This window comes from Furipterus horrens, unplaced genomic scaffold (assembly GCF_987537825.1).
Source record: "Furipterus horrens unplaced genomic scaffold, mFurHor1.1.pri manual_scaffold_4, whole genome shotgun sequence".
NCBI lineage: Eukaryota > Metazoa > Chordata > Mammalia > Chiroptera > Furipteridae > Furipterus > Furipterus horrens.
In genome coordinates, this window is record NW_028327174.1 from 168,392,640 (window position 1) to 168,418,144 (window position 25,505).

At 36.8% G+C, this 25,505-nt stretch overlaps 1 protein-coding gene across 6 annotated transcripts in view; it reads right to left on the reverse strand.

Moving 5' to 3' along the window:
• GKAP1 (G kinase anchoring protein 1) overlaps positions 1-25,299 on the reverse strand; it is a 72,637-nt gene extending 47,338 nt beyond the window's left edge. For 5 of the 6 annotated variants that reach the window (XM_090275878.1, XM_090275881.1, XM_090275879.1 and 2 more), the window contains exons 1-3: positions 25,171-25,299; positions 15,499-15,751; positions 12,649-12,792 (exon numbers count right to left, since the gene is read on the reverse strand). In XM_090275878.1, the coding sequence (XP_090132004.1) occupies positions 12,649-12,792; positions 15,499-15,708 (354 nt within the window). In that variant the 5' untranslated portion in view covers positions 15,709-15,751; positions 25,171-25,299. The remainder of the gene's footprint in view (positions 1-12,648; positions 12,793-15,498; positions 15,752-25,170) is intronic. The other variant, XM_090275877.1, reaches the window with a different exon arrangement.
• Positions 25,300-25,505: the final 206 nt, after the last annotated feature.

Consider the following 25,505-nt stretch of genomic DNA (forward strand, 5'->3'; position numbering starts at 1 on the left):
CTCTTATTATAGCCATGATTTTAGAGTCTGTTTTGTGAAATTTAAGTATTGCTACCCCAGTTTTTTTCCTTTCCATCTGCATGAAATATCTTTTTCCATCCCTTTACTTTTAGGCTGCGTGTATCTTTCATTCTGAGGTGAGGCCTTGAAGACAGCGTATGTATGGGTCTTGTTTTCTTATCCATTCAGCTACACTGTCTTTTGATTGGAACATCAAGCCATTTACATTTAAAGTGATTATTGATAGATACATGTTTATTGACATTTTATTTTTTTAACTATTTTCCTCTGTTTTGTGTTTGTTTTGTTGTTGTTGTTCTTCTTCTTCTTAAAGCAAGCCCTTTAACATTTGTTGAAATACTGGTTTGGTGGTAACAAATTCCTTTAGTTTTTTTTATTTGTCTAGGAAGCCCTTTATTTCTCCTCCAATTTTAAATGACAGCCTTTCTGGGTAAAGTAGCCCTGGTTCTAGGCCCTTGCTTCTCATCACCTTGAGTATTTCATGCCAATTCCTTCTGACCTGAAATGTTTCTGTTGAGAAATCAGATGATGGTCTAATGGGAGCTCCCTTGTAGGTACCTAACTGCTTTTCTCTTGTGGCTTTTAAGATTCTCTCCTGCCTTTCAGCCACGATGGAGGCATAGATAGACATGCTGTGTGTCCCTCCACAACTAAGAAGGAATACAGCTACCTCAAAACTAGAAACAACTATAAGTTCCAGAAAATTGAGCTGCATGGAAGTCCAACAAAGAAAGATATAAAGAAGAAATACTCATCCAGACAGGCAGGAGGAGTGGAGCCAGGGCAGAGAGGACACAGTGTGCAGGCAGCAGCAGCAGTGACACTGGCTGTGGTCAGCCAGCAGAAAGCACAGTCACACATCAAAAAAAGTAGGTAGAAAAACCTGGGGTGCAATCCCAGAACCAGACCACACAGCTCATGGTTCCAGCGCCAGAGAAAATAAAGCCTCATTGCTTCTGACTGTGAAAACCAGTGGGGTTTGGGGTGAAGGAAGAAACTGCTGGTCTCTCACAGGGTCTGTTTTTTCAGAGGCCCCCATGGTCCTAGAACATCCACAACCCACCTCTTCTAGGAACCATGGCCAGGGCAATAGCTAGAGGGGCACCAGTCCAAATGGGAAGTGGGAGAAGGGCCTGGAAAAGGGACAAGTACTGAGTAAGCAGTATTGTTATGTCAGAACCCTGCCCTACATACAGCAGCACAACATGGTGAAATGGGTTGCCCCGCACTGACGAATAACAAAGGCTCTGCCCCTTACCATGTAACAGGTGATACAGCGCTACCTAAGACACAGAAGGAAACACAGGAGCCTGTCAAATTGAGGAGACAGAGAAGTATGGCCCAAAAGACAGAACAGAACAAGGCTCCAGTGGGAGAACTAAGCGACGAGGAGACAGCCAACCTAACAGACGCAGAGTTAAAAACACTGATGATAAAGATGTACAGACTTAAGAGAGATGCTTGAGTATAGGCAAGCACAGAGGGGAAGAAGTGAAGACTATGTTAAGTGAAACAAAGGGAAATCTACATGAAATCAATGGTGAAGGGAAGGAAACCAAGGTTCAAATCAATGATTTGGAACATAAGAAAGAAATAACAATCAACCAGTACAGAATGAAGAAACAATTGAAAAAAAATGAGCAGAGGCTTAGGAACCTCTGGGACAACTTTAAATGTGCCAACATCCGAATGGAGTAAAGGAAGAGCAAAAAACTGAAAACTTATGTGAAAAAATAATGAATAAAAACTTCCCTAATTTGGCAAAGGAAATAGACATACAGGTTCAGGAAGCACAAAGAATCCCAAACAAGCTAGACCCAAGGAGCACCACACCAAGACACAGCATAACTAAAATACCAAAGGTTAAAGATAAAAAGAAAATCTTAAAAGCAGCAGGAGAAAAGAAGGAGGTACCTACAAAGGGTACGTATAAGTCTATCAGCTGATTTCTTAAAAGAAACTTTGCAGGCAAGAAGGGACTGACAAGAAGTATTCAAAGTGATGAAAAGCAAGTACCTACAACCAAGATTACTCTAACCAGCAAAGCTGTCATTTAAAATAGAAGCGCACTTCCAGCCAAGATGGAGGCTTGGATTGACATGCTCCCTCTACAACTACAAAGGAATACAACTACCTCAAAATAAAAGATAACTAGAAATTCCAGAAAACTGGACGGGTAGGAGGGGTGAAATCGGAACCTGAAAGGAAAGGTCGGCGGTGCTGTTTGCAGGAGCAGCAGGGGGAGCAATCCCAGCTGCAGTCGAGCCCCGGAAGCTCGCCACCCCAACGCGGGGAAAGGCAGCGCCCCCACTGCATCAGACGGTGAGGCCCAGAGGGTGGGAGGACAGATCCTGGTCTCCCAGCGGAGAATTAAGGCAGGAATCCATCTTGGACCCCCGCCCCCACACAAAGCGCCACAGCGCGGTGAAAAAGGTTGGGATCACAGCCAGTCATTGGGTAGTGATGAGTACATGGGGCTCCGCCCCCACAGCCTGCCCAGGAAGCAAAGCAAAACACAAATCTGTCAAAATGAAGGAAACAACAATTGAAATCCTGGTGACACAGTTCACCAGGCAGCAGATGAAGAACCTGACAGATGAACAAATAAGAAACCTTTCAGAGCTATTGTTAAAAGGTGGCTTACAGAATTAACAAAAGATTTGCAACAGGACAGGGAAGGAAAGAAAGTCACTCATACTGAAATGAACAAAAAAATGTACGAGACAAGTGAGAAATAAAATCCAGACATCAAATCAACAAACCAGAACATAGAGAAGGAATAAACAGTCAACCAGTGCAGAAAGAGAAAACAAAAAGTAAGGAAAGTGAGGAGAGGATCAGAAACCTCTGAGACAGCTATAAAAGAGCGAACATCCGAATTATAGGGTTGCCAGAAGGTGAAGAAGAACTAGAAATGGAAAAATTATGTGGAAAAATAATGAAGCAGAACTTCCCGAACTTGGGGAAGGAAATAGACTTACAGGTCCAGGAAGCACAGAGAGTTCCAGAAAAACTAGACCCAAAGAGAACCACTCCAAGACGCATTATAATCAAATTGTCAAAAATTAAAGATAAAGAGAGAATCTTAAAAGCAGCAAAAGAGAAGAAAAAAATCATGTACAAAGAGGTCCCAATTAGACTATCAGCTGACTTCTCAAGAGAGATCCTGCAGGCAAGAAGGGACTGGCAAGAAATATTCAAAGTAATGAAAAGCAAAAACCTACAGCCACGAATACTCTATCCAGCGAAGCGGTCATTCAGAATAGAAAGGTAGAGAAAGTGCTTCCATGACAAAATAAAACTGAAGGAGTTCATCAGATCCAAACCACTGTTATATGAGATGTTAAAGGGACTTGTTTTGAAGAAGGAGGATCAAAACTATGAACATTAAAATGAAAACTGCATCACAAGAACCAACAACAGAAGTTAGGGAATCAAAACAAAGGCAAACTAAGTAGGCAATGAGAGTGGGAAAAGAACTATAGGTATGGGGAACATACTGGGGGGAGGTCAGCAGGGAGGGGGAAGAGGGAGAGGGACAAGAGATGGTATAGAAATTAAGAAGCATAGTAGGAGGGAATGGAATAGACAGGAAGAGGTTGAGAAGAACTATATGCACAACCAATAGACATGGACTAAAACGGGGGGACAACTGGAGGGAGGGGGGCCACCAGGTGGAGGGGAGCAGAGAGAAGGGAAATTGGGACAACTGTAACAGCATAATCAATAAAACATTTTAAAATAAATAAATAAAATAAAATAGAAGGGCAGATAAAGTGCTTCCCCAAGTAAAGCTAAAGGAATTCATCATCACCAAGCCCTTATTATATGAAATGTGAAAAGGACTTACTTAAGAAAAAGAAGATCAAAATAATGAACATTAAAATGACAACAAACTCACAGCTGTCAACAGAACCTAAAATAAAATAAAAACAAAAACAAACTAAGCAAACAACCAGAACAGAAACAGAATCATACATATGGGGATCCTTAGGAGGGTCACCAGCTGGGAGGGGGAAGATGGAGAAATGGGGAAATGGTGCAGGGATTAAGAAGCATAATTGGTAGAGACAAAATAGGGGGAAAGGGTGAACCCAAAGAACTTATATGCACGACCCATGGACATGTATTAAGGGGGTTAGGATTGCTGGAGGGAAGGGGGGGTACTGGGAGGAGGGGAGCAAAGGGGCAAGAAATTGGGTCAACTGTAACAGCATAATCAATAAAATATACTTTAAAAAAAATTCTTTCCTGGTCTTTAAGCTTTGCCATTTTAATTATGATGTGTCTCAATGTGGGAATCTTTGATCCACCTTGTTTGGGACTATGTGCTTCCTGGACTTGTGTATCTTTTTCTTCACCAGGTTAGGGAAATTTTCAACCATTATTTCTTCAAATAGTTTCTCAATCCCTTGCTAACCCTCTTCTCCTTCTGGCATCCCCATGGTGCGGATGTTGTTATATTTCACATTGTCCCAAAGGTCCCTTGAACGCTCTTCATTTTTTTAAATTCTTTTTTCTTTTGCTGCTCTGATTGGGTATTTTTTCCTACCTTGTCTTTCAAATTGCTGATTCAGTCCTCTGTTCCATCTAACCTATCATTTATTCCTTCTAGCGTATTTTTTCAGACACTGTATTCTTTATTTCTGACTGGTCCTTTTGTATGGTTTCTATGTCTTTTTTCATGCTGTTGGGCATCCTTATAACTATTAATTTAAACTGTACCTGATAAATTGCTTGCCTCCATTTATTAGCTCTTCTGGAAAAATTCCTTATTCTTCATTTGGGGCCTGTTTCTTTGTCTTCCCATTTTGGCTGCCTCTTTATGTTTATTTCTATGTATTAGGCAGTTCTGCAAAGATGCTGGTGCAGTCCTATAATGGACGCTTTTTGTGACTGCCTCTGGGCAACCTGTTTGCAGCTATCAGCGATCCACATTCTTGTGGCTCCTGCTGGACCTGGGTGTTTACTGAACGAACCAAGGCCGGCTTTTCCTGTACGGGGCTGGGAGAGGGTCAGCTCAAGTCTTAAAGCTTCCAGAGATTTGCCTTCACCTGCAGGCTCTTAGGCTTAATCACTGAAAGTGCCTCCAGTTGTACTCCTCAGCAACCAAACTTAAACTGCACAGGGTAGGAGGAGAGAAATTCCTGCAGGTGGGATTACTGCTCTCCTCAGTGCTGTTGCAGCAGGGAGGGGATGGTTCTGTCCCCTGTAATATGGGAAATGACTGAACACAGGGATCCTGGCAGCTGACCCTTCAGTTCTCTCCTCAGAACCACCAACCCCAGAATCTTCCATGCATCTCTAGTCCACTCTGCCCTTCCTCTGCTGTAACCTAGGGTAAGAGGCTGCAAACAAAATTTTTTGCATTGGCCCTTTAGGAATCTCTCTGCATCTCTAGCTATCCCTCCCTGGAGGACAAAAATCCACCGAATGTTATTTGGCTTCCTTTCCCGGTTCTGGTGCTCTAGGCTGGGAAGCCCAGCTTTGGGCTGAACTCCACACTTTTCAGAGGGAACCCCTCTCCCCAGCCACTGAAATATCCCCCTGGAGCTTCATCTACCTACCATGGAAGCCCAGACAGCCCTCTCATGTTTCCACCCTCCCTTCCAGTCTCGATGTGCTGGTATGGTTTCTTCTGTTAAGTCCTTGGTTATAAAGCTTCTCTCCAGTTAGTGTTCAGTTGGTTATTCAAGTTGATTTTTCTATAATTTAGTTGTAATTCCAGTTTGGTCCTGGGAGGATGTTAGTGTAGCTTCCACCTATTCCAATACCATCTTGATCTCTCCTCCATCTTTCTTAAGGCCTAGCTGTTTCGTTCTTAATTCAAATCTGTGAATCACCCAGAATCCTTCTGACAAATTTTTTGCCAAAGTTAATCAGAATTGTTTACGTTGCTCAAGAGTAAAAAAACAGAAACCAAAACCAAAACCACTAAAGCCCTGGCCAGTGTGGCTCAGTTGGTTGGGGTGTCATCCCATAGCCAAAGGACTGTGGGTTCAAACCCCATTTGAGCATATACAGCAGGAAGCCAATCAATGTTTCCCATTTCAAAAGTTTCCCTCTTCCTTTCTCTCTAAGAACTGTCCTTGGGTGAGGACTGACTAAACTAAACTAAAACAGAAACCAGCTCCAAAAAGGAGTATGATCTGTATCGATCTGATATGCTGAGAACTAGAAAAACATTAATAATATTTCTTTTGAAAGCATCTCTTCTAATACTATACTAACACAACAAAAACAAGGGGAAAAGATTAAGTTTATCACCGAAAAAAATCAATCTAACTCAGAGAAAAATAAATTTAGGATTACGTTGTATAACACAAGCAAATCTGGTTAAACCCAGAGTAAATTCTGTACATATTCTTTTCTAATGAATAACTTCAAAGAATCAAGTAATTCATTTAATCCAAATTAGTAACAATCAGGAGAAAGTAACAAATTCACTTTGAAATAATTATATAAATGGATATTAAAAAATAAATGGTTATACAGCAAAAACAAATATTCATGTTAATGTTATACACACAAAGAGCTGGTATCAACTACTTCACCTAAACTGAAAGCAAAATGAGCAAAAGAAGTATTTCACTGTAATTAATGCATAGTAGTAGTCACCCCAATGTAGGGAAAGTTTACAAGGAAATAAAGTTGGCAAAAATGATTTAAAATTCAATTTAAATCTTTAAAAACTAGAAAAAATCTTCCCAGAATGTCACTGTACGATCAATTAGCCAATAAAGACTTATAGAAAACCTTCTACATATATGCTTTGCCTATAGGGCTTTAAAGAAGCAACATAAATTTGTCTTTGCCTTCAAAGAATTTTTCTACTCTATATGGGGACAGAAGCCTAATATGTAGGAAGTACAAAAAGCAAAATGCAATATGAAATTGCTACAAAAGCCAAGGGAAAAAAGAGAAATAAACCGAACTCAGAGTAGGATATGGAATAGAAACTAACTTAAGCTGGTCCTTAAAAGATATACATAACTTGAATAGGTAGAAAAAGAAGAAAGTTTTAGGAAGAAAGAGCCATATGAACAATGGTATGATATTTGGAATATATATACAGGTAAGGCAAAAATCAGTTTACAGTTGTTTGTATGGGAAATAATACAACTAATAAATGATAAAATGAGAATGAACTGTTTTGCATACTCACAACTCTAAATGTACTTTTGCCCCGCCCTATACTGTAGTATGGGATACCAAGGAAAGAGATATCTGATAAAAGGTGAATTCTATACAAGAAATGTGGTAAAAACACAGCCTTTGGGAGATCACAGAGGTGGACAATTTAAATTCCCATTCCATTCATGCTACCTTTGTCAAGTTATATAACTTGTGAATCTCAGTATCTTCATAATGTATTTAAAAAAACAACACAAAAAACAAGAAATATCGATCCCAGCTGGTGTGGCTCAGTGGACTGAGCAGCGGCCTGCAAACCAAAGGGATGCTGGCTCAATTCCCAGTCAGGGCACATGTGAGAGGCAAACATTGATGTTTCTCTATCTTACTTTATCCCTCCCTCTCCCTCTCTCTAAAAAAATAAATAAAATCTTAAAAACCATAAATTTAAAAATAAAGAAGAGTAATACAGTGAATATAGAATGTAAATCTGTATGTGTCATAAGAGTGATATCATAGAAGCAGCTGAAAGGAAAATTATAAATAGAAAATTAATATAGTGACCACCTGGAACTTTGATTCATTTAGTTATCAATCTATTGGTTCCTAGCTATGAAACATGGGCAAGACTGTGGCATGAAGACACAGTTTTTGTTTCACTTTCAAAGCACAATAACCTGTATGTCTTTCCAAGAACAAGTACCAACTAACTGCTTTACAGAACAAAAGTGATGAATATTACTGCTAAAGAAAAAGCTAAAAAGCAAAGAAGATTTGAATTTGCACTCTAAAGGAAAACCAAGCACAAGTCAAACTATTGCCAAGAGATTCATTATACCAAAGGACTTAATGTTAATGACAAATAATCATGCTCACAAACATAAAACAGAACAAGCTATTAGCAAAACACCTTTATCAGATGGACTGGAAAACAATTACTATTGTGCACATACTAGTAGATACTTTGCTTTAGAACTGGACAAAACCAGTGATGTGTGGAGTTTGAATTAATACAATAAGAGGAAGAAATATACAATAAAATTTGATCTGTTTACCACTGAAAACCCGCAAGAAGAGATTTTTCTATTAAGTTAATTATTTGTGAGCCATGAAGTAGACTTAAAAAAAAACACTGGAATCAGTAATATCAATGTGTCATGAATAAAGAGGTTATTCCTGAACAACATCTATTCAGAGATTTGTTTCTAGGAAACAGGTGTTAGTGAATAATATGTATCTTGACCTTGATTCAATATTAAAACAGTAAAATTAGAAATACAATCTAATCAAAGCCATGACCTATTCATCTTTTTTTAAACACTAAGTTTTCCTGAGATATTCACATATTTTACATATCTCATATCACATAAAATTTACCCATTTCAAGTATGAAGCATATACTTCCTTTACTATCTGTCCACGCTGAAGTATGCTGAAATAGATACAAGTTTATGAATGGAAAATGAGATTTTTTAAAAAAATTTCTTTATGACACAAATAACAAAGATCATCTCTATATATAATTTCCAGCAGCTTTGGTAGCATAACTCAGCAAAATATAGAGTCTCTGGAATAGCCTGATCCTATCCTTTTAGGGGAAATATATCATGATTTTTAATGTTGAGAAAAATATTAGAATTAAGATCAAAATATGGTTCAAACTGTCTCAACTGGTCTTCATCATATAATGAGTAATTACAATTATCTATATTTATTTATAAACAAAGTGTTTTTATATTATCCTTTTTTATATCCATTTTTAGCCTTATTTCAAAGGCTTTCTTGCAATTTTCTTTGCTTTACACATTTTGCTATATGGGCCATGTTTTTACTTTTTTTCTTAAAGTGATTTAAAACTCAAATTGAAAAGTCTTATATATAAGTAGTTCTCTGTAAATTTAAAAAGCACACTTGGAACTAATCATAACCATATTTTGTTACCAACCAATATGAAAAAATTTAAAATACCTATTGATTCCTCTGACCTATTCCTTCCTAATTTTTGTATTTATAAATAGGGATTTTCCTGTGAGCCAAGTGTCGCTGGTTCGATTCCCAGTCAGGGCACATTACTAGGTTGCACATCAGGTCCCCAGTTGGGGGTGTGAGTGAGAGGCAACCACACAGTGATGCTTCTCTCCCTCTCTTTCTCCTTTCCCCCCTCTCTAAAAATAAATAAATAAATAAGTTATTTAAAAATTAATTAATTAAATAGGGATTTTGTTTTAGACACATTCTTCAAGTGAGCTATGTTCTTTCATTCACTCACTGGTGTAAACCAAGATTTTAATTGCCCCAGTCTCTGAAGTGACTTCATCCCATGAGAGGTTCTGTCCATAAACAGGGTGGGGGAGAAGTAGATTTAGAGTTATGACTATGTGAAAGTTAATTCTTGTATTATTTATTAATCGTTGTATTATTTTTCATACAAACAACTGTAAACCTACTTTTGGCCCACCCTGCATATATAAATACTCAAGTCTCCCAATCTCAGTGATCCATTTTTCATGACTATGATAGCCCCTTTGAGTAAACTCAGGACTAAAGATAAATCTGTAGGGTTCTCTCACTTTCTGATTATTTCCTGATATTGAAACCAAACCATCCTCTAAAATTTCCAAGAGACTGTGTTCCATTTTTCCACACCAAAGGTATTTAAAGATTTAAAGCAACTTTATAAGAAAAATATTTCTTTCGTGAACTCCTGTCATTTTAAAAAATTTTTTCATTTAAGTATGGTTGGTATACAATATTATATTAGTTTCAGGTTACAGGTTTGTTCTTTATAATAAACACATTTACAATCACTATTTAGAGTTAATCCTATAACAAACTAGCTTCAATATTCACCACTGGTGCTTTCCAATTGCTGTATTCTTTATTTATATTTGCTTTTTAATTAGCAGGAGCGTATCTCAGAAAAATTTGCAGAAAGGTTACTGGTGGTATGCTTTCTCAGCCCTTGCACAGCTGAGAATGTATTTCTTTAGCAGTCACACAAATAACATGTTGGCAAGATATTGAATTTTTGGCATTATTTCAATTCTGGCATTTAAAGTAGACAGCCTGAATTTTCATCCTTAGGAGGCAACGTGTTTTCTCTCATGCGTATGTTTATAGTATTATTTCCCTGTTTTCTCATTTTTTAAATTAAAAACTTTTGAAAGATTTCATTTTTTTTTTCAAAAAAAACTTCAATTCTTCTTTCAGGCTCAAATTCAAGTCTTTAGCTTAGGAAAAATTTTTATCAACATTATCTTTGACTTCCTCTGTTCTGCTTGTTTCAGGAACACTAATTATGGCTCTGTTGGATTTCAATTCTGTGTTCCAATCTATCATGTCAATTTACTGACAAAATTTATCTCAAATTTTCCTTCACACAATTGACTCAATTGTCTTCAGTGTATACTGTTTTTTAGTTCTTCTAAGGAAGTTTTTAATACTGCTATGATTTTAACTTCCCAGATTTTTTATTTTACCCATCTCCCTTTCCATTTCTGTCTCTTAAGTCACTTTTTCATCTCAGTCTATTACCTTACCTTGTTATATAACATTACTATCTCCCCTGACTTTTACAAAGTTTTCCAGACTCTTGGATTTTATTAAAGAAAAAATAATGAACGTCTAAAATCAACTTATCCTTCCTGTAGCATATCTTTTTCAAAGTGTAAAGGTCTAGTCAGGAACTAGTATAAATGACCCGTGGGCATGGACAACAGCGTGGGGACTGACCACGGGAGTAGGGTAGGGGGCGGGGCACTGGAGAGCAATGTGGGAAAAATTGGGACAACTGTAATAGAAAAACAATTAAAAAAGATATTTAAAAAACAAAACAAAACAAAATGTGCATTCACTTTGGTCACAAAGTACAATGTTCTTTTCCTTTCATGTGGCAGAAACTTTTCTTCAGTTGACTTTAGATCAACTAAGATGATTCTTTACTGTCTATCTGGTTGCTGTTTAATGACAGTTTTCAGATTTTATGCTGAGGCTTAGCTGTTATAAATTAACTATTGCTTTGGTGATTTGGGGGTAGAGAACTTTCTCTTTTGTGTTTGAATTGAGCAGCCACATAACAGGCAAAATATCTATATCCAGCTTTTTATACCTGGAATTTCTCAGGGATGTTTTCCTACTGTGTCAGAAAGAAAACCCACCGTAACTGTATGCTTTCTGCCTAGTATAATCATTGCCTGGCCCCTACTTTTAAAATCTATTATTCCACAGAGTAAAATAGATTCCAGGTGGAATACTGTCCGTCTGTCCTTATATGGGGTTAGGGTCAACCCAATTATTTCTTTTCTGTAATTACCATGTCATTTTGGCAGCAATCAGTGGTGGCAGGAAAAAGATCAAATACCTGTGCTCAAGTTTCCATATTACACAGAATTTATTTTGGTGCAAATTTATATAGTTTTCCTTCATTAATTTTCCAGTGCCCTCAGACCACTGGGAGAAATTCTCTCTGGTGAAGACACTGGTAAATTCTATTACTGTCTAAACAAACAGATTATTACATTTCTATTTGTAAACCAGAAGAATGTGGTGAAAAGGAAAATAAGAATCAAAACCTCTAGAATAATGCAAGATGATTTAACCAGTATACCAGTGCCTAGAAATATCTTTTGAACAGCATTTTTGTTAATTCTAATAACTGACTCTCACAATGATAAGCCTGAGGCAGCACTACAAAAAATCCTAAAGAAAATGTTATAATTAACATAGGCTATGTTAACAGCATAGTTTAGTATGGTCTAATTCTTTTAAAACTAGTAACCCAAGCATGATAGGTACAGTCACTTTATTAAGCCAAACATCTGCTAGAGCAATACCTATTTCCAATAAATCAAATGACAGTTAAACAGATAATAAATAACTGTTCATTTCCCACACATAGAGCAGCTCCTGGAGTACATTTCAAGCCCCTGTATGTTATGTTCTTGGACACCAAACAGAAAAAAAAAAGAAATTGGTCTTATTTGATTTGGTTATTAATGATATTTAATAGAGGCACAGAAGAACAAAATATCATGTAAATAGGTTAAAAAAACAAACAAATGCTATAAACCATTTTACATCAAGGTTGAAAGGAAAAATTTCCCCTCAAAGTCTTTTTTAGGCAAAACTGTCACTCAATATTTTTAACAAGAGACCTCAGGCCCTACAGATGTAATTTTTTTACTTGAAATGATTTAATTCTGTTGTTCTACCTTCCCTATCTCTGCCTTATTTGTAAAAAGGCAGATGAATTAAAAACTCTCAAAATAACTCTTTTGAATTGTTAAAACTAACCAAAATAAATGTATCAGTCTGTTTCCCTAGTGCACAAAAAAACAGAACCTCTCATTAAAAGCTGCAAACACATGTGAATTAATCCAATACAAAAAAACTCCTCAGAACAGTGGTGTCACAGACTCACATGCAATGCCAACTTTAAAACGCATATATTCATTGAAAAATCAAAGCAAAATAATCTGATTTACTTAGCTGTACCTGCTCATCTCTTTGTCTCCACTCTTGCCAATTTTCTTCTCGTGAATCCTTCTGTGCTGGGTTTGTTAAAGAAAGCTCAAGTTGAACATTACAAGCGATATGGGAGGACTTCTGGGGAATTTTCTTAAATGCAAGATTCCTGAGCTATGAAACAAAGAATATATTAAATTCATTAGTATCTCAATCCTGAGATACTAATGATTTTTTGGAAGTTAAGAAATCAACAATATTTTTACACTTCTAAATACAACTCCAAACACTATTAATTTTGCCAGCATTTGAGATGATGTTAGATTTCTGGATGAAATGATTAATAAGTAAAAATGGACTGTACCCTAATATACCATCATTTTAGTGATTCTGCTTTACTAAGGGGAATAAGTTTATAGGAGTAGAAAATTGGATGTGTGCTTTTAAAATGCAAACAATAAGATTCAAAAAGATTAAAGTTTAATAGCTTACCAATTTAAGTTTAAATAGTGAGAAAGATATCTTATGCAATTGTAACAACTACTTTAGTAGTCCTGAAAAATATAGGGGCTATTCCTCAAAGTAACATGATGAACTAAAACTGACCTGGCTAAGCCACTTCCCAACAATAAGACTAATCTGAGCCACACAAATTGAAACAAGAAAGAAATATTGAGAGGTTGTTATGCATTGAATTGTATTTCCCAAAAGATACGTTGTAGCCTTAACCCTCTGTTGTCTGTGAATGTGACCTTATTTGGAAATAGGGTCCTTGCAGATGTAATCAAGATGAGGTGATAATGAATTAGGGTAGGCCCTAATCCAATATGACTGGTATCCTCATAAGAAGAGGTGAAGAGACAGATACATAAAGAGAATGCCAGGCACGTAATAACAGAGAAAAAATTGGAGTGATGCAGCTGCACGCCAAGGATTGATGGCCACCACAAGAAGCTAGGGAGAAGCAAGGAAGGATTCCACTTTGAGTCTCAGAGAGAACATAGCCCTTGTTGACACCTTGGTTTGGACTTCCAGCCTCTAGAACTATTAGAGAATAAATTTCTGTTGTTTTAAGCCACCTAGTTTGTGGTACTTTGTTATGACAGCCTTAGGAAACTAATAAAGAGGCTTTAAATCAAGGACCAACAGTTTTAACTATCAAATCCTGCAAAAGGCAGTGGTAAGATGCAAATACCTCTTTAAGTAGCTGGTTTCTGCTGTGGAAAGGACATTCAAGAGGAGATGCTACTGGAGATGAAGCAATAGCAAGTAGACTGTTGCGTCACAGAAAGTAAAGACTGATAGAACTACAGCCATCGAAGTGGAAAGGTAGGATCATCAGGCTCATTCTCAGTTACACAATTTCTTGTTTTCTAATGTAAACTCCATTATTACCTTATTTTCTGTTCCTCCACATCATCATTAATTCCAAAATGAAAGTGGTGAACAATCAAAAGTTCTGAAAGATTGGACTTCTGAAAGAATATGTGGTGCGGAAAATGTCTTTTAAAGTTATTCTCTATGTGGCAGCATTTTAAAGAGATATTTAGAAAGCAATGGTGAGGAAAATGTAATAGAAACAAACTGAAAAAGCCTTTTTCCTAAGACTTAGGCCATTATAAAATGAATATAGGGGAAAAAACTTTATTACTTGTCTCATTAAATATTAAAAAGGTCCTCATATATCCAACTGTTCCTTGTATTAAAAGACAAAGAGCTGTTTTTCAGCATTTCTTTTAAAAACAAATGGGAACATTAAGTACTGGTCATATAGCTCAGGAGAGAGGAGCCTGCCGTAAACTTATTATGCTAAGGAAAGAGATGACTATCTGGAAGCAGCCCAAGTGTCCATCAGTAGATGAGTGGATAAAACAACAACGGGACATATATACAAGGGAATACTATTTGGCCATATAAAAAAAGGAGAAACTTTTACCCTTTACAACAGCATGGATGGACCTGAAGAACATTATACTAAGTGAAATAAGCCAGTCAGAGAAAGATAAGTACCATATCAGTTCACTCATACGTGGAATCTAATGAACAAACTGAACTAACAAGCAAAGGAGAGCAGGCTAATAGCTCTGGGGAAGGGGCGTAGTTAGGGGGCTGAGGTATCAAGCAAAAAGGAAAAAAGACTCATGGACATGAACAGCAATGTGGTGATTGTTGGGGGAAGAAGGGGTAAAAGGAGGTTAAATGGTAATGGAAAAATACGATACAAATAAAACAATAAAATAAAATAAAATGAGATGACCATCAAATGCATAAAAATGTATGTTCAGGCTAGTCATAGGATTATTGGCTATAATAATAAAAAAATGGGAAACAACTTAAATGTCTATCACAAGGGTTAAATTTAAGTATGATATAGCTATACAATTAAATAATGTGGAGTCATTTAAAATAATGTAGATCTTTATTTACTAATATGGAAAACTGCTCATGACTAATCCGAAAAAAGAAGCCAGTATCAAAGTCTATTATATAATCCCATTTTTGTTTTGGTAAAATATGAATATAGATGTTTACATATCTATATATTCATATAAATATATACATATATATGACACATACCAAATATTAATTGGTTATAACTCTAGTTATATTTACAAACGGCCTTTGTTTCCTTTTAAGACTTCCTTAGCTTTTGGAATGAGCACATTAGCTTCCATAATCAGGAAAAAATATATAAGTATTTAGAAAATGTTCATTACATTGATTTGAAATATACACAAATTTACCTCCATTCCTTCAAGTCATATTTACTAAGTACCTATGGACCAACTACTATGGATACAGGGGTGAACAAGATAGTTCCTGCTCTCATGATGCTTACAGTCTATTGGGAAATCAGACACAAATAATTATAATTGTTACCTCATTTGCTTCACTCTGTTGCTGTTCCTTCTTTTTTCTTCTTTTCTCTCTCTTTTTCTCATTTGTAGCTGATTTGCTTGTTTGAGACTTTCCAGTATTCTGACCTTTGCCTTTTCCAGGCTCTGAATCAGAGCCACTGCCGCTATCCACTTGCAACAGGGCAAAACGAGAAGCAGTAGTGGGAACAGAACTAAGAACTGCTGAGGCCATTGTAAATATTTTTCTTTTAAAATACTTCTCTCAATAATAATTCCTGTGAAAGGAGAAGAGGAGGCAGGTAAGTAAACATAGTTATATACATATATTTCTCCAGACACTGGATTTAGTATTTGGATTCATACCCACAGTCCTATGGGCAATAACATACTTTTTAACTTAAAACAACATAAAACTGTATAATACAACATAGAAAATGATATATTGAGATTTCACAGACTACCACCAATTCAATGTAATCGTTTTTCCATATACAGTTTTCAAAAATTCATGGTTTTTGTTTCTTTTATACACTGCTATTATATATATATATGTATATATATATATATAAATCCTAAATCAACCTGGTTTAAAATAGAAAAGTGTATGTTTATCCCCAATTTCCAAAACAGGAAAAAAAGAAATAGAGAAGGAAGAACAGTCTTATATACAAAAATGCTGCTTTAAGTTTGATCCTTGATATTGCTACTAAGTCACAGAGCTAAAAGCAAAATAAAAACTTAAATTTTCCTCAACCAAAGAAAAGTTTTCAAAATCACCTTCCATATTATGTTTTAGTTCACTAGCCTCATGCATCCTACCATTCCCAGCATAAGTATGTGGGAGTGGTTTCATTTAGTGTTTTTTCAGTTTTTAAAGAAACTTTTAGACTTAGGATATTAAAAGTCCTCTAGTAATTTCTAACCCAAATTCTCTAGCTTTAGAGATGAGGGCCCTGGTGCTTAGACTGCTTAAGTGACTTGCTGGGAAAGTCAAGACCTGAACCTAGACATGTTGAACCTGACTCTATAAATTCAAAGTAAGAGGCTAAACTACTTTGAAAGAAGGCTAAGTACTTTCATTTCAAAAGGTAACATTTTAAAAAGAAATTGTGAAACTCAGACATTTATTCATTTTATTTTGAAATGTAACAGGTACACAACTGAATAAAATATTAGTTTTCTAAAAAAATAACTAAACATTCCAAGTACCCAACATTACAATGAACAGAACATTAATCCACCCCATACGCCCCCCAACAGAATCCCCTCACTCCCTCTGTCCAGAGATAACTATTATTATGATTTTTTAATTACTTATTCCTTTGTTTTTCTTCACAGTTTTGTCCTGTCTCAAGCCACAGTGCTCGTATCTGAACAAGCTACTATCATTTCCACAATATCCTATTGTTTGCATGGGTCCACCCTATTCAGTGTGGGAGGGAACTATGCAAAACTGTGAATACTAAGAGGTAGGAATAATTAATATCCATTTTGAAAGCTAAAAGCACAGTATAGTTGTATGTTTTCAGGAGGGAACAAAAATGAGAAGCATGTGTTCAATCTTCCATCTTAACCTAAGAATCCAGAAAATTATTTGAAAAATTTTATTTTTTTTTGTTAAACAATGAAGAAAATCAAAACGAGAGTTGATATTTGAAGATATTATCTAGTAGTTATTAAATCAAAGTATTTTAATTATAATACCATCTTAAGACCTGCTTCTATGCTCAGAAATAACACACATCAAGATAAAATACCACGACATACAGAGATGGTATCATGCTGATAAATTATGACATATTTTTAGGCTTAAATCTTTCCTGCAAGCATGAGAATGGAGGTTTTTTTTTTTTTAATTACTAGGGAAAAAAATATTACAAAATGAAACAAATTCCAGACTCAAAAATATTATAGAATACATTAATTCTACTAATATCCTATTAAGTTTTAGTTGCTTTGAACCCTTTAAGTACAATAATCCAACAAAGTTATTCAACAATTATATATATATATATATATATATATATATATATATATATATTTTAAGATTTTGTTTAGAGAAGGGAGGGAGAAAAGAGGAGAGAAACATCGATGTGTGATAAGATACATGGAGAGGTTGCCTCTCCCATGTCCCTATCTGGGGACCTGACCTGCAACTCAGGCATGTGCCCTGACAGGGAATTAAACCTGTGACTTTTCAGTTCACAGGCTGGCAGTCAATCCACTAAGCCACACCAACCAGGGCTGTTATATTTAATTTTAACTGTTGGGGCTATAAATTGCATTTGGTAGCTGTTCACAAATATTCACTGTCCCTCCCTGAAGGATAATTATTTATCCTTTTCCTGCTGAATGCAGGAATGACCATGTGACTGATTTTGGCCAGTGAAACATAAGCTTTAAAAGCCAGAACATGGTTCACCATGTTCTCTTTTCCCATTTCTGTGATTGTGGAAGCATATGATGAGACAGAGTCTCCATCAACCAAGTTGGAGGGAGTCTAAAACCACAATGAATAAAGTCTCCATACTAATCTGTGATGGACACAGGGTGGGGCAAAATTAGGTTTACAGTTGTGAGTGTAAGAAACAGTTTATTCTTATATTATTACTTATTAATCATTGAATTATTTTCCATATGAACAACTGCAAACCTACTTTTGCCCCACTCCGTATGTAGCTTGATCAAGAAGGCAACTTTACTTCTTTAAGCAACTGAGATTTTCAGGTTGTTATTGCAGTATAACCTAGCCTTACCATGACTGATAGCCTACACAAATAAATTTCTTTTCCATTCTAAGACATATCAAAATCTCGAATTTCATATTGGACTGTTTTGCATGAGTTAAATGTTCACAGATGTCAGTTCTAAAACAACTCTCCAAAGCTCACAGAAATTTTCTTTCTGTGGCACAGGGCAGAGCTACCTTACCAATGTATACTCAGAGTTTCCCTTTGTCCTTGGGGCAGCCAAGAAAATCCTGGAGAATGCAGAGACTCTGGGTCAGTCACCACCAGACGCAAGCAGCCTTATCTGATGCTCTCCAGAGGACAACTCTGTGCATATTGCATATACCGCTCTGTAGTTGTCAACTGGGACATGGGAAGGGCTTGAGCCCTTGGAAATCTACTGACAGCTGCAGAATACATTGCTGCTAGTCATGGGAGATAGGTTATTGGAACTGTTGGAAGAGTTTCTAGTCTAGGTACCCAAAACGCAAGGTATGCAGTATAGAAAGCAGCAGTTGTGTCAGGAATGGAGATGCAAAGAATCTCTAAGTAAGCAAGGTTCCAAGCAATGGCCTGAAATCTCTACATTCACAAATAGCAGACATTACCCCTGCCCCCTGGTCCACCTGCCAGTGACATGCCTTTTATTTTCACATGCCATTACTTTTTTAATATTCACCCAAGGATATGTTTATTGATTTGAGAGAGAGAGGGAAGGGGAGGGAGGGAGAAAGGGGGTGGGGAGAGAGAGAAACATAGATTGGTTGCCTCCCATATGCACCCCTACTGGGGATCAAACCCAAAACCTAGGTATGTACCCTGACCGGGGAGTGAACCCACAACATTCTGTTGTACATGAGGACCACTCCAAGTAATCTAGCTGCAAGGTGACTGCTCAAACAATGCATATGCTTTCTGCAAATTAAGAGTTTCATCATTATTTTAAACACTCGAAGTTGGAAAGTTCAACTGAATTTGAACTCCTTTCATTTTATTGCAAGAAATTTTATATTATTAAATTTTGATGAGAAAAAGATTTCGGGTTCTTTAAAAATAATTTCAATTGTTATAAACTATTAAATGGTTATATGACAAAAGTGGTTTATTATTTACTTACCCAAACAAAATTTCAATGGCAACTCAATTTCCATTGAAGAAAGCAGTACTTAAAAGCCTGAATAAGAAATTGTATATTCTTATTTCATAAATAAATTTTACTTAAAAATTTATGTTCATGAAAGCAAGCACAATTTTCTCACTGAAATCCCCAAAAAGATTCTGAAGTTGTTTTATCTATCCTAATCATATACTATAAAGAAAATGTAACACATTTTTTTCCCACCTAGTTCTATATAGACACTGTAGATCTCTTCCTAACTTGGGGACTATGGGATACCTGTGGTTCTTTATGTTACTAACGTACAGCACACGTCAAACAGAAGAAAAGCACTAGACAAGAATACTGACCTGGAGCAAGAACACCTGGACAAACCCAGCTTGTTGCTTACTATGAGCTCCTGAACAACCTACTTAATCTCTGTTTCCTTATCTGTGAAACTGGGACAAGAGTGCCCAGCTCACTGAGGTGTTGAGGTTAAATAAGTTAATGTACTTCACATACATTAACAGAACAAGAGCTAGTATAGCAGGAGCACTCAGATATAAACATCTCCTGGTATTCTTAATTATTAACTGAAATTCATCTTGAGGTCCTATGAGGCAGAGGAGAACTGCGACAAACTATTTAAAATTTGGCTAAGCATGTCTGACTTCACTGCAAAAATGTTTTCAACTTAAATCAACATCTGGCCATTCCAAAAGCTAAGGCTTTAATCTTTAGCATGAAAGGAAAAAGCTGTTTGGCATTGAGGAGTTAAGTGTTGAGCAGTGAGCCTCTGGAAAAAGTCAAAGACCTAAAGATTACACCTAATATTCAGCTGAAAGAAAACACCAATCTACCTGAAACCCATGAATCATAGTAGGGACTATGTCTTAAACAGTGGGCATACACACTGGACAGACAATGTGTCCTGAATGAATTTAAAAATAATAAAATACAGAAAGACAAAGTAAAAAGAAAACATTAGAACAAATACTGTTAAACTAAGAAAAGAATGATAAACACTCAAAAGACAAGACAAAATAATTATTTTTCTGAGGAGACAGCTACTTATGCTATACCTCAGCAACCCATGTATCATTTCAACTTATGAAAGGATAGAACAAAGAGGGAGAAATGGTCACCTATAATGATCCCTTGTTTGGTCTGCAGAAGGAGTGCAAAAAAGGAGAATAGGATAGTGGCAATCACTGGCACTATACATAATAGTAAATATTAAAGAATAGATCTACTTAGTAGCTGAGGGAGTAGAAGATGGGACAACTGGACAGGCTCAATCACCTGTGCTAAATGCTGCACATGACAAATAGCCAATACATAATCTACCTCAGTAGCTATGAGAGAGATCTACATATCATGTCAAAATGTACACTAACCATTACTTCAGAAGTGGAAGGTGGAAAAACATAAATTTTAAATTAAAAGGGAATAAAAATATAAAAATAATCCCCAATCAGTAAATGTCTTATTTATATACATACCAAAAAGAAGAAAATGCATGGGACTACTCATTACGCTTATTTTCCTTTCTACAATTTTCACTATTTCCCCAAATATTCTATAATGACCATATTTTTTCTATAAGAAAAAAAAAACCTTATCTTGAAAAAGGAAAATGGTCTTCTATACCCAAATTCAAAAAGGTAAACACGATATAATCAGTGCCATATTGAGTTTTCTGCCCTGTGTCAAACTTAGAGAGGGCAACTGCAGGTCAGAATTGACAATGAGATGCCTTTGGTCCTTTATGCTAGTGATGTAAAAAACAAATGACAGACAGCAACTGTCAAAGACTATTATGTTGTATGTTTTTAAGGGAACATTAACTTTATTAACAAATTTTTCAGAATTTTCAAAAAATACTCCTGTTATACAATCCAGGAATTCATTATTTTTTTAAACCCTGAAGAGAAAAAGGAATAAACAGACAGACTATGACAACATCAGGCTCTTTAAAGATACTTCAGGTCATGGCTATGGCTAATGTTCTTTCAGTCTTGTCCTAAAACTCTTGTACCTCCACCTACAGTCATATTTAAAACACATTAAGAGAAACAGATTCGAACAGAGCCCTTTTCCCTCCCACTACTATTATTCCCTTTCTCTCTCACACAGTCTTTAATATCTCTGACATTTACATACATTTAAATGATGTGGACTTAAGGTATACAACGCAAAAAAATTAGATACACTGGACATCCCCTGAACTACCTACATTGGTCAATCTCCAAATGTGGAGGCTAGTGCTATATATTAAACAGACATTTACATAACACTAAACTACACAAATTGAAATCTGATGATTATTTCTTATGTTTCCCTCTTCCCTTTGAGCCTCCTTTTACAAATAATTTAAAGGCTAACTTAAGTAGTAAAAAGAAGACAAAATTCACAAAATAATTAAAAAATAAATGACTCAGGTCAAAAAATGCACAAGAAACAAGTTCACAAATATAAATATGCAGGTAGCCCATCATATGTGTCGTCGTCGGCAGCCGTCCGTCTCGAGAGACGATGGTGTAGCTTCTTAAGAGTCTATCTGCACTGCCGAGAATGGCTGTGCAGTCCAACTCGGGAGTGACACGGTATCTGTCTCCTCCCGTGTTGAATCGACATCTTGCGATGACGCTGAAGCTACAGAGCCTGGGCAGGGTAATATGGAGGGTCTGCTGTTGCCCATGCAGCAGACCCCCCCTCTCTTCGCAGCTGAAGGGTCCAAGGGAAAGACGGAGTCGATACAGCTTGGGTTCAGGTGCGCCGCAGGAGTTGCCGGTGTTGACTACAACGTCAAACCGCCTTAGGGACTCCGGCTCCGGATTTTCTGTCGGGGTTTACTCCCTTAGCCTTTCCCCTGAAGAGGTATGCCGCTAGGCAGCGGAGGTTTTTTGGAGTCAGAGTTTTCCTTCTCTGCTGTACCCTGACTGGAAGATCGAACCAGCGACACTTAGCTCGCAGGCCGACGCTCAATCCACTGAGCTAAACCAGCCAGGGCTCGAATATCACACATCATATGTGTAATATTTAGTAATTTCTTAATTATTAATACTACCATTAGTAAAAACTATTAATTCCTCTATACTTGACACTGCAGCAATGTCAACATATAGTGAACTCTCCATTTTGTATATACTCATTATACCCATTATTTAACTTATTAAATATAGTATATGTTAGGGCTTTTTAAAACTATCCTTCCTCAGATTTTGCTCCAACAAAAATACCTACATTTCCTAAACACACATTTAATTTTATTTTTTCATATCTTTATGCTATTCCCTTTGCCTAAAATGCCCTCCATCTCTTCCACTTAAAAACTGTATTTTAACATAGTTCCCTTATACCACCACCCCCACCTCCACAATCACCACACTGTTGTCCATGTCCATGAGTCCTTTTTCCTCAATCCCTCCACCCCTTCAACTCCCCCCCTTAGCTGTCATCCTACTCTCTATGAGTCTGCTGTATTTTGTTTGCTAGTTCACTTTTTTCGTTAGATTCCAAATATGAGTGAAATCATATGGTATTTGTGCAATATTTTTTTTTAAAAAAACTTCTACTCATTTTTCAAAATCTGCTCAGGGGCTAGCATCTCTATGAAGCTTTCTCGGACCTGCTCCTTAAATTAATTATCCTGTCCTCTGTCATATTTCTGTACTTTTTGTCTACTTTTATTATTGAATTAATTCATTTAAAATTATGTTTACTGTTTTGTCTAGCCCCCTAAAACCCAGATTTCAACACCCTGAAAGGAAAGAGCCTTTTCTTTTTATCCATAACAAATACCACAGGACTTGGCATACAAGAAATAAATTTATTAAATTTGGATATTTTTTTTGTTTTTTTTTTTGTTTTTCTATTACAGTTGTCCCATTTTTTCCCCGTTGCTCTCCTCTACCCGGCCCACCCCTCTCCCATATTCAATCCCCACCCTGTTGTCCATGTCCATGGGTCATTCATACTAGTTCCTTGACTAGACCCTTCCCCTTCTTTCCCCCTTTCCCCTCCCCCCTGGTCACTATCAGTCTGTTCCTTGTTTACATGCCTCTGGTTCTATGTACAGCGCTACACATGCACTGAAAGATGTGTTCTAAAGTAAAATGAACAGCAAAAGAAAATGCAAAGTGCTCTACAGATAATCCTCAATTCCCATAGTGCAAATGTGAGTTCAAGATAATTAGTATTTCAAAGCTGTTCCATTATAAGTGCCATTCTACCAACTGATCATCACAAATAATTTTTTTTAGAAAACGTATTTGTTTAGGAAAACATAGTTGGTTTTAAGTGTTGATTTAAAAGAATTAGGCTGTATCAGGTGCTTAAACTATTTCTAAAAACGAATGGTCTAAACTGCAAGCAGCAGGATTTCAAAAGGGATGGCAATACTGGTCTCTCCCAAGGTTCTGAAGACTACTGCCTTTATGACTTCCTCCCGCTAGACTATGATCTCTCTATGGACAAGATAGATAATAGTTGTGGTCATACTTCAGTCCAGGGACACAATTAGAGCACCTCAAAACTGATATATGTATAAAATCCTCAATCAAGGACAATCATATTTATTCCTTTTTATAAAATAAATAACAATCATATTCCATTAACACTATCAACTAGTTAGTTCGGTTATTGTAGCCTCATTTAAATATAACTTAACATTTTTAAAAAACAACATAAAATGGCCCTGGCTGGTATGGCTCAGTGGACTGATTGCCAGCCTGCAAACCAGGGGGTCACTGGTTCAATTCCCAGTCCAGGCACATGCTTGGATCACAGCAAGAGGCAATCACACATTGATGCTTCTCTCCCTCTCTTCCCCCCCCTTCCCATCTTTCTAAAAATAAATACATAAAATCTCTTTTTAAAAAAGCATAAAATGAAATGGCATTGAACATCAGTTATTGAATACCTGGTGAAATTAAAAAATTGTATTATTTCATGTTCTTTTCCTCAACACAACCAAACAGTACCTTTCACTTTAGCTTCTAATAAACTAAGATTCACAACCAACAAGCGCCAAATGTATACCAAAACTTTGCTCCCAACACAATTATTGCAAACAAACCATATAAACTTAATGGGTTTGCCTTAAATTCCATTTTTTCTTCTCAAACACTGCCTCCCCTTTCCAACCTGCAGTGCCTATTTTCTGCGGGCTGAAAAATCTAAGCAAAAAGTACACACAGGTATTGTAAAGGGACCTACGGGATTCTCACGTCAATAAAGTACGTGTATTTTCATTTGCCCCAATGTTCTTTTGGTCAACTTGAACGTTTTTGCTTTTAGTCCACAGAGTGAAGCCATTATTTGATATCTTATAGATAAGCCTGTGGTAACCCTTTATGACAATTAAGTACATCTTCCATTGAATAGGATTTGACTAATATGAACTACAGTGCTACAAACCTGTTGAGGAAAAAGACCCTATATTTCCACAGATTAAAGATTTTAATATCTTAATTTGTCATAAAGTTTCTCTAATATTCTTACAGCTGCAAGTCAAATTTATTAAACTGATGATTCAGGTTGTAATCACAAGCACATTTACTACATAGACAATAATGAATGGTGGAGAAGAACTTTCATTAGTGCTTCCAATGGAAGCCGCAGCAATTATAAAATCTGACTAAGAATAAAAAATCTAAAAGAAGCTGGAAAGATCATTTAAAAGGGCAATTTTGTCACTACTGTTCAATATCTACTAAGTATCCTAAATTCTAGAGTTCTCACAGTCCGCTCGTTCCAAACAATAACAGAAGAAGAAAAAAATTAAACAGCCTTCTCATTTACTTTTCAACAGCTAGCGAAAAGGAGGAGGAACACTTTCCTCAAAAAGTAATTCACTATATACCTCACTCATGAATGAACGCCAAATTTCACCCACAGGCGGTTAACCGATGCTCCAAACTTACTCTCACAAAGTACGTAGAGAAAGAAATAGGGCTGGGCGAGACCTAACTCGAGCAAAGCATCAGCTTCAAACCCTGAAAGGGAGAAAACAGCGAGTTAGGTCGTCGCTCCAGAAATTTCCGAGCGCCCGGCTCCGCGGGAGGGAGCGCGATGCCCGCGACGGGGAGGGGGCGGCGGCACCTGTCACTCGGCGGCTCTGCGACCGCGGTAGACCCTGGGCCCCGGCGGGATCTCAGGAGGCGCAGCCACCGCCCCGCAGCCGCGGTCTGGGGTCGG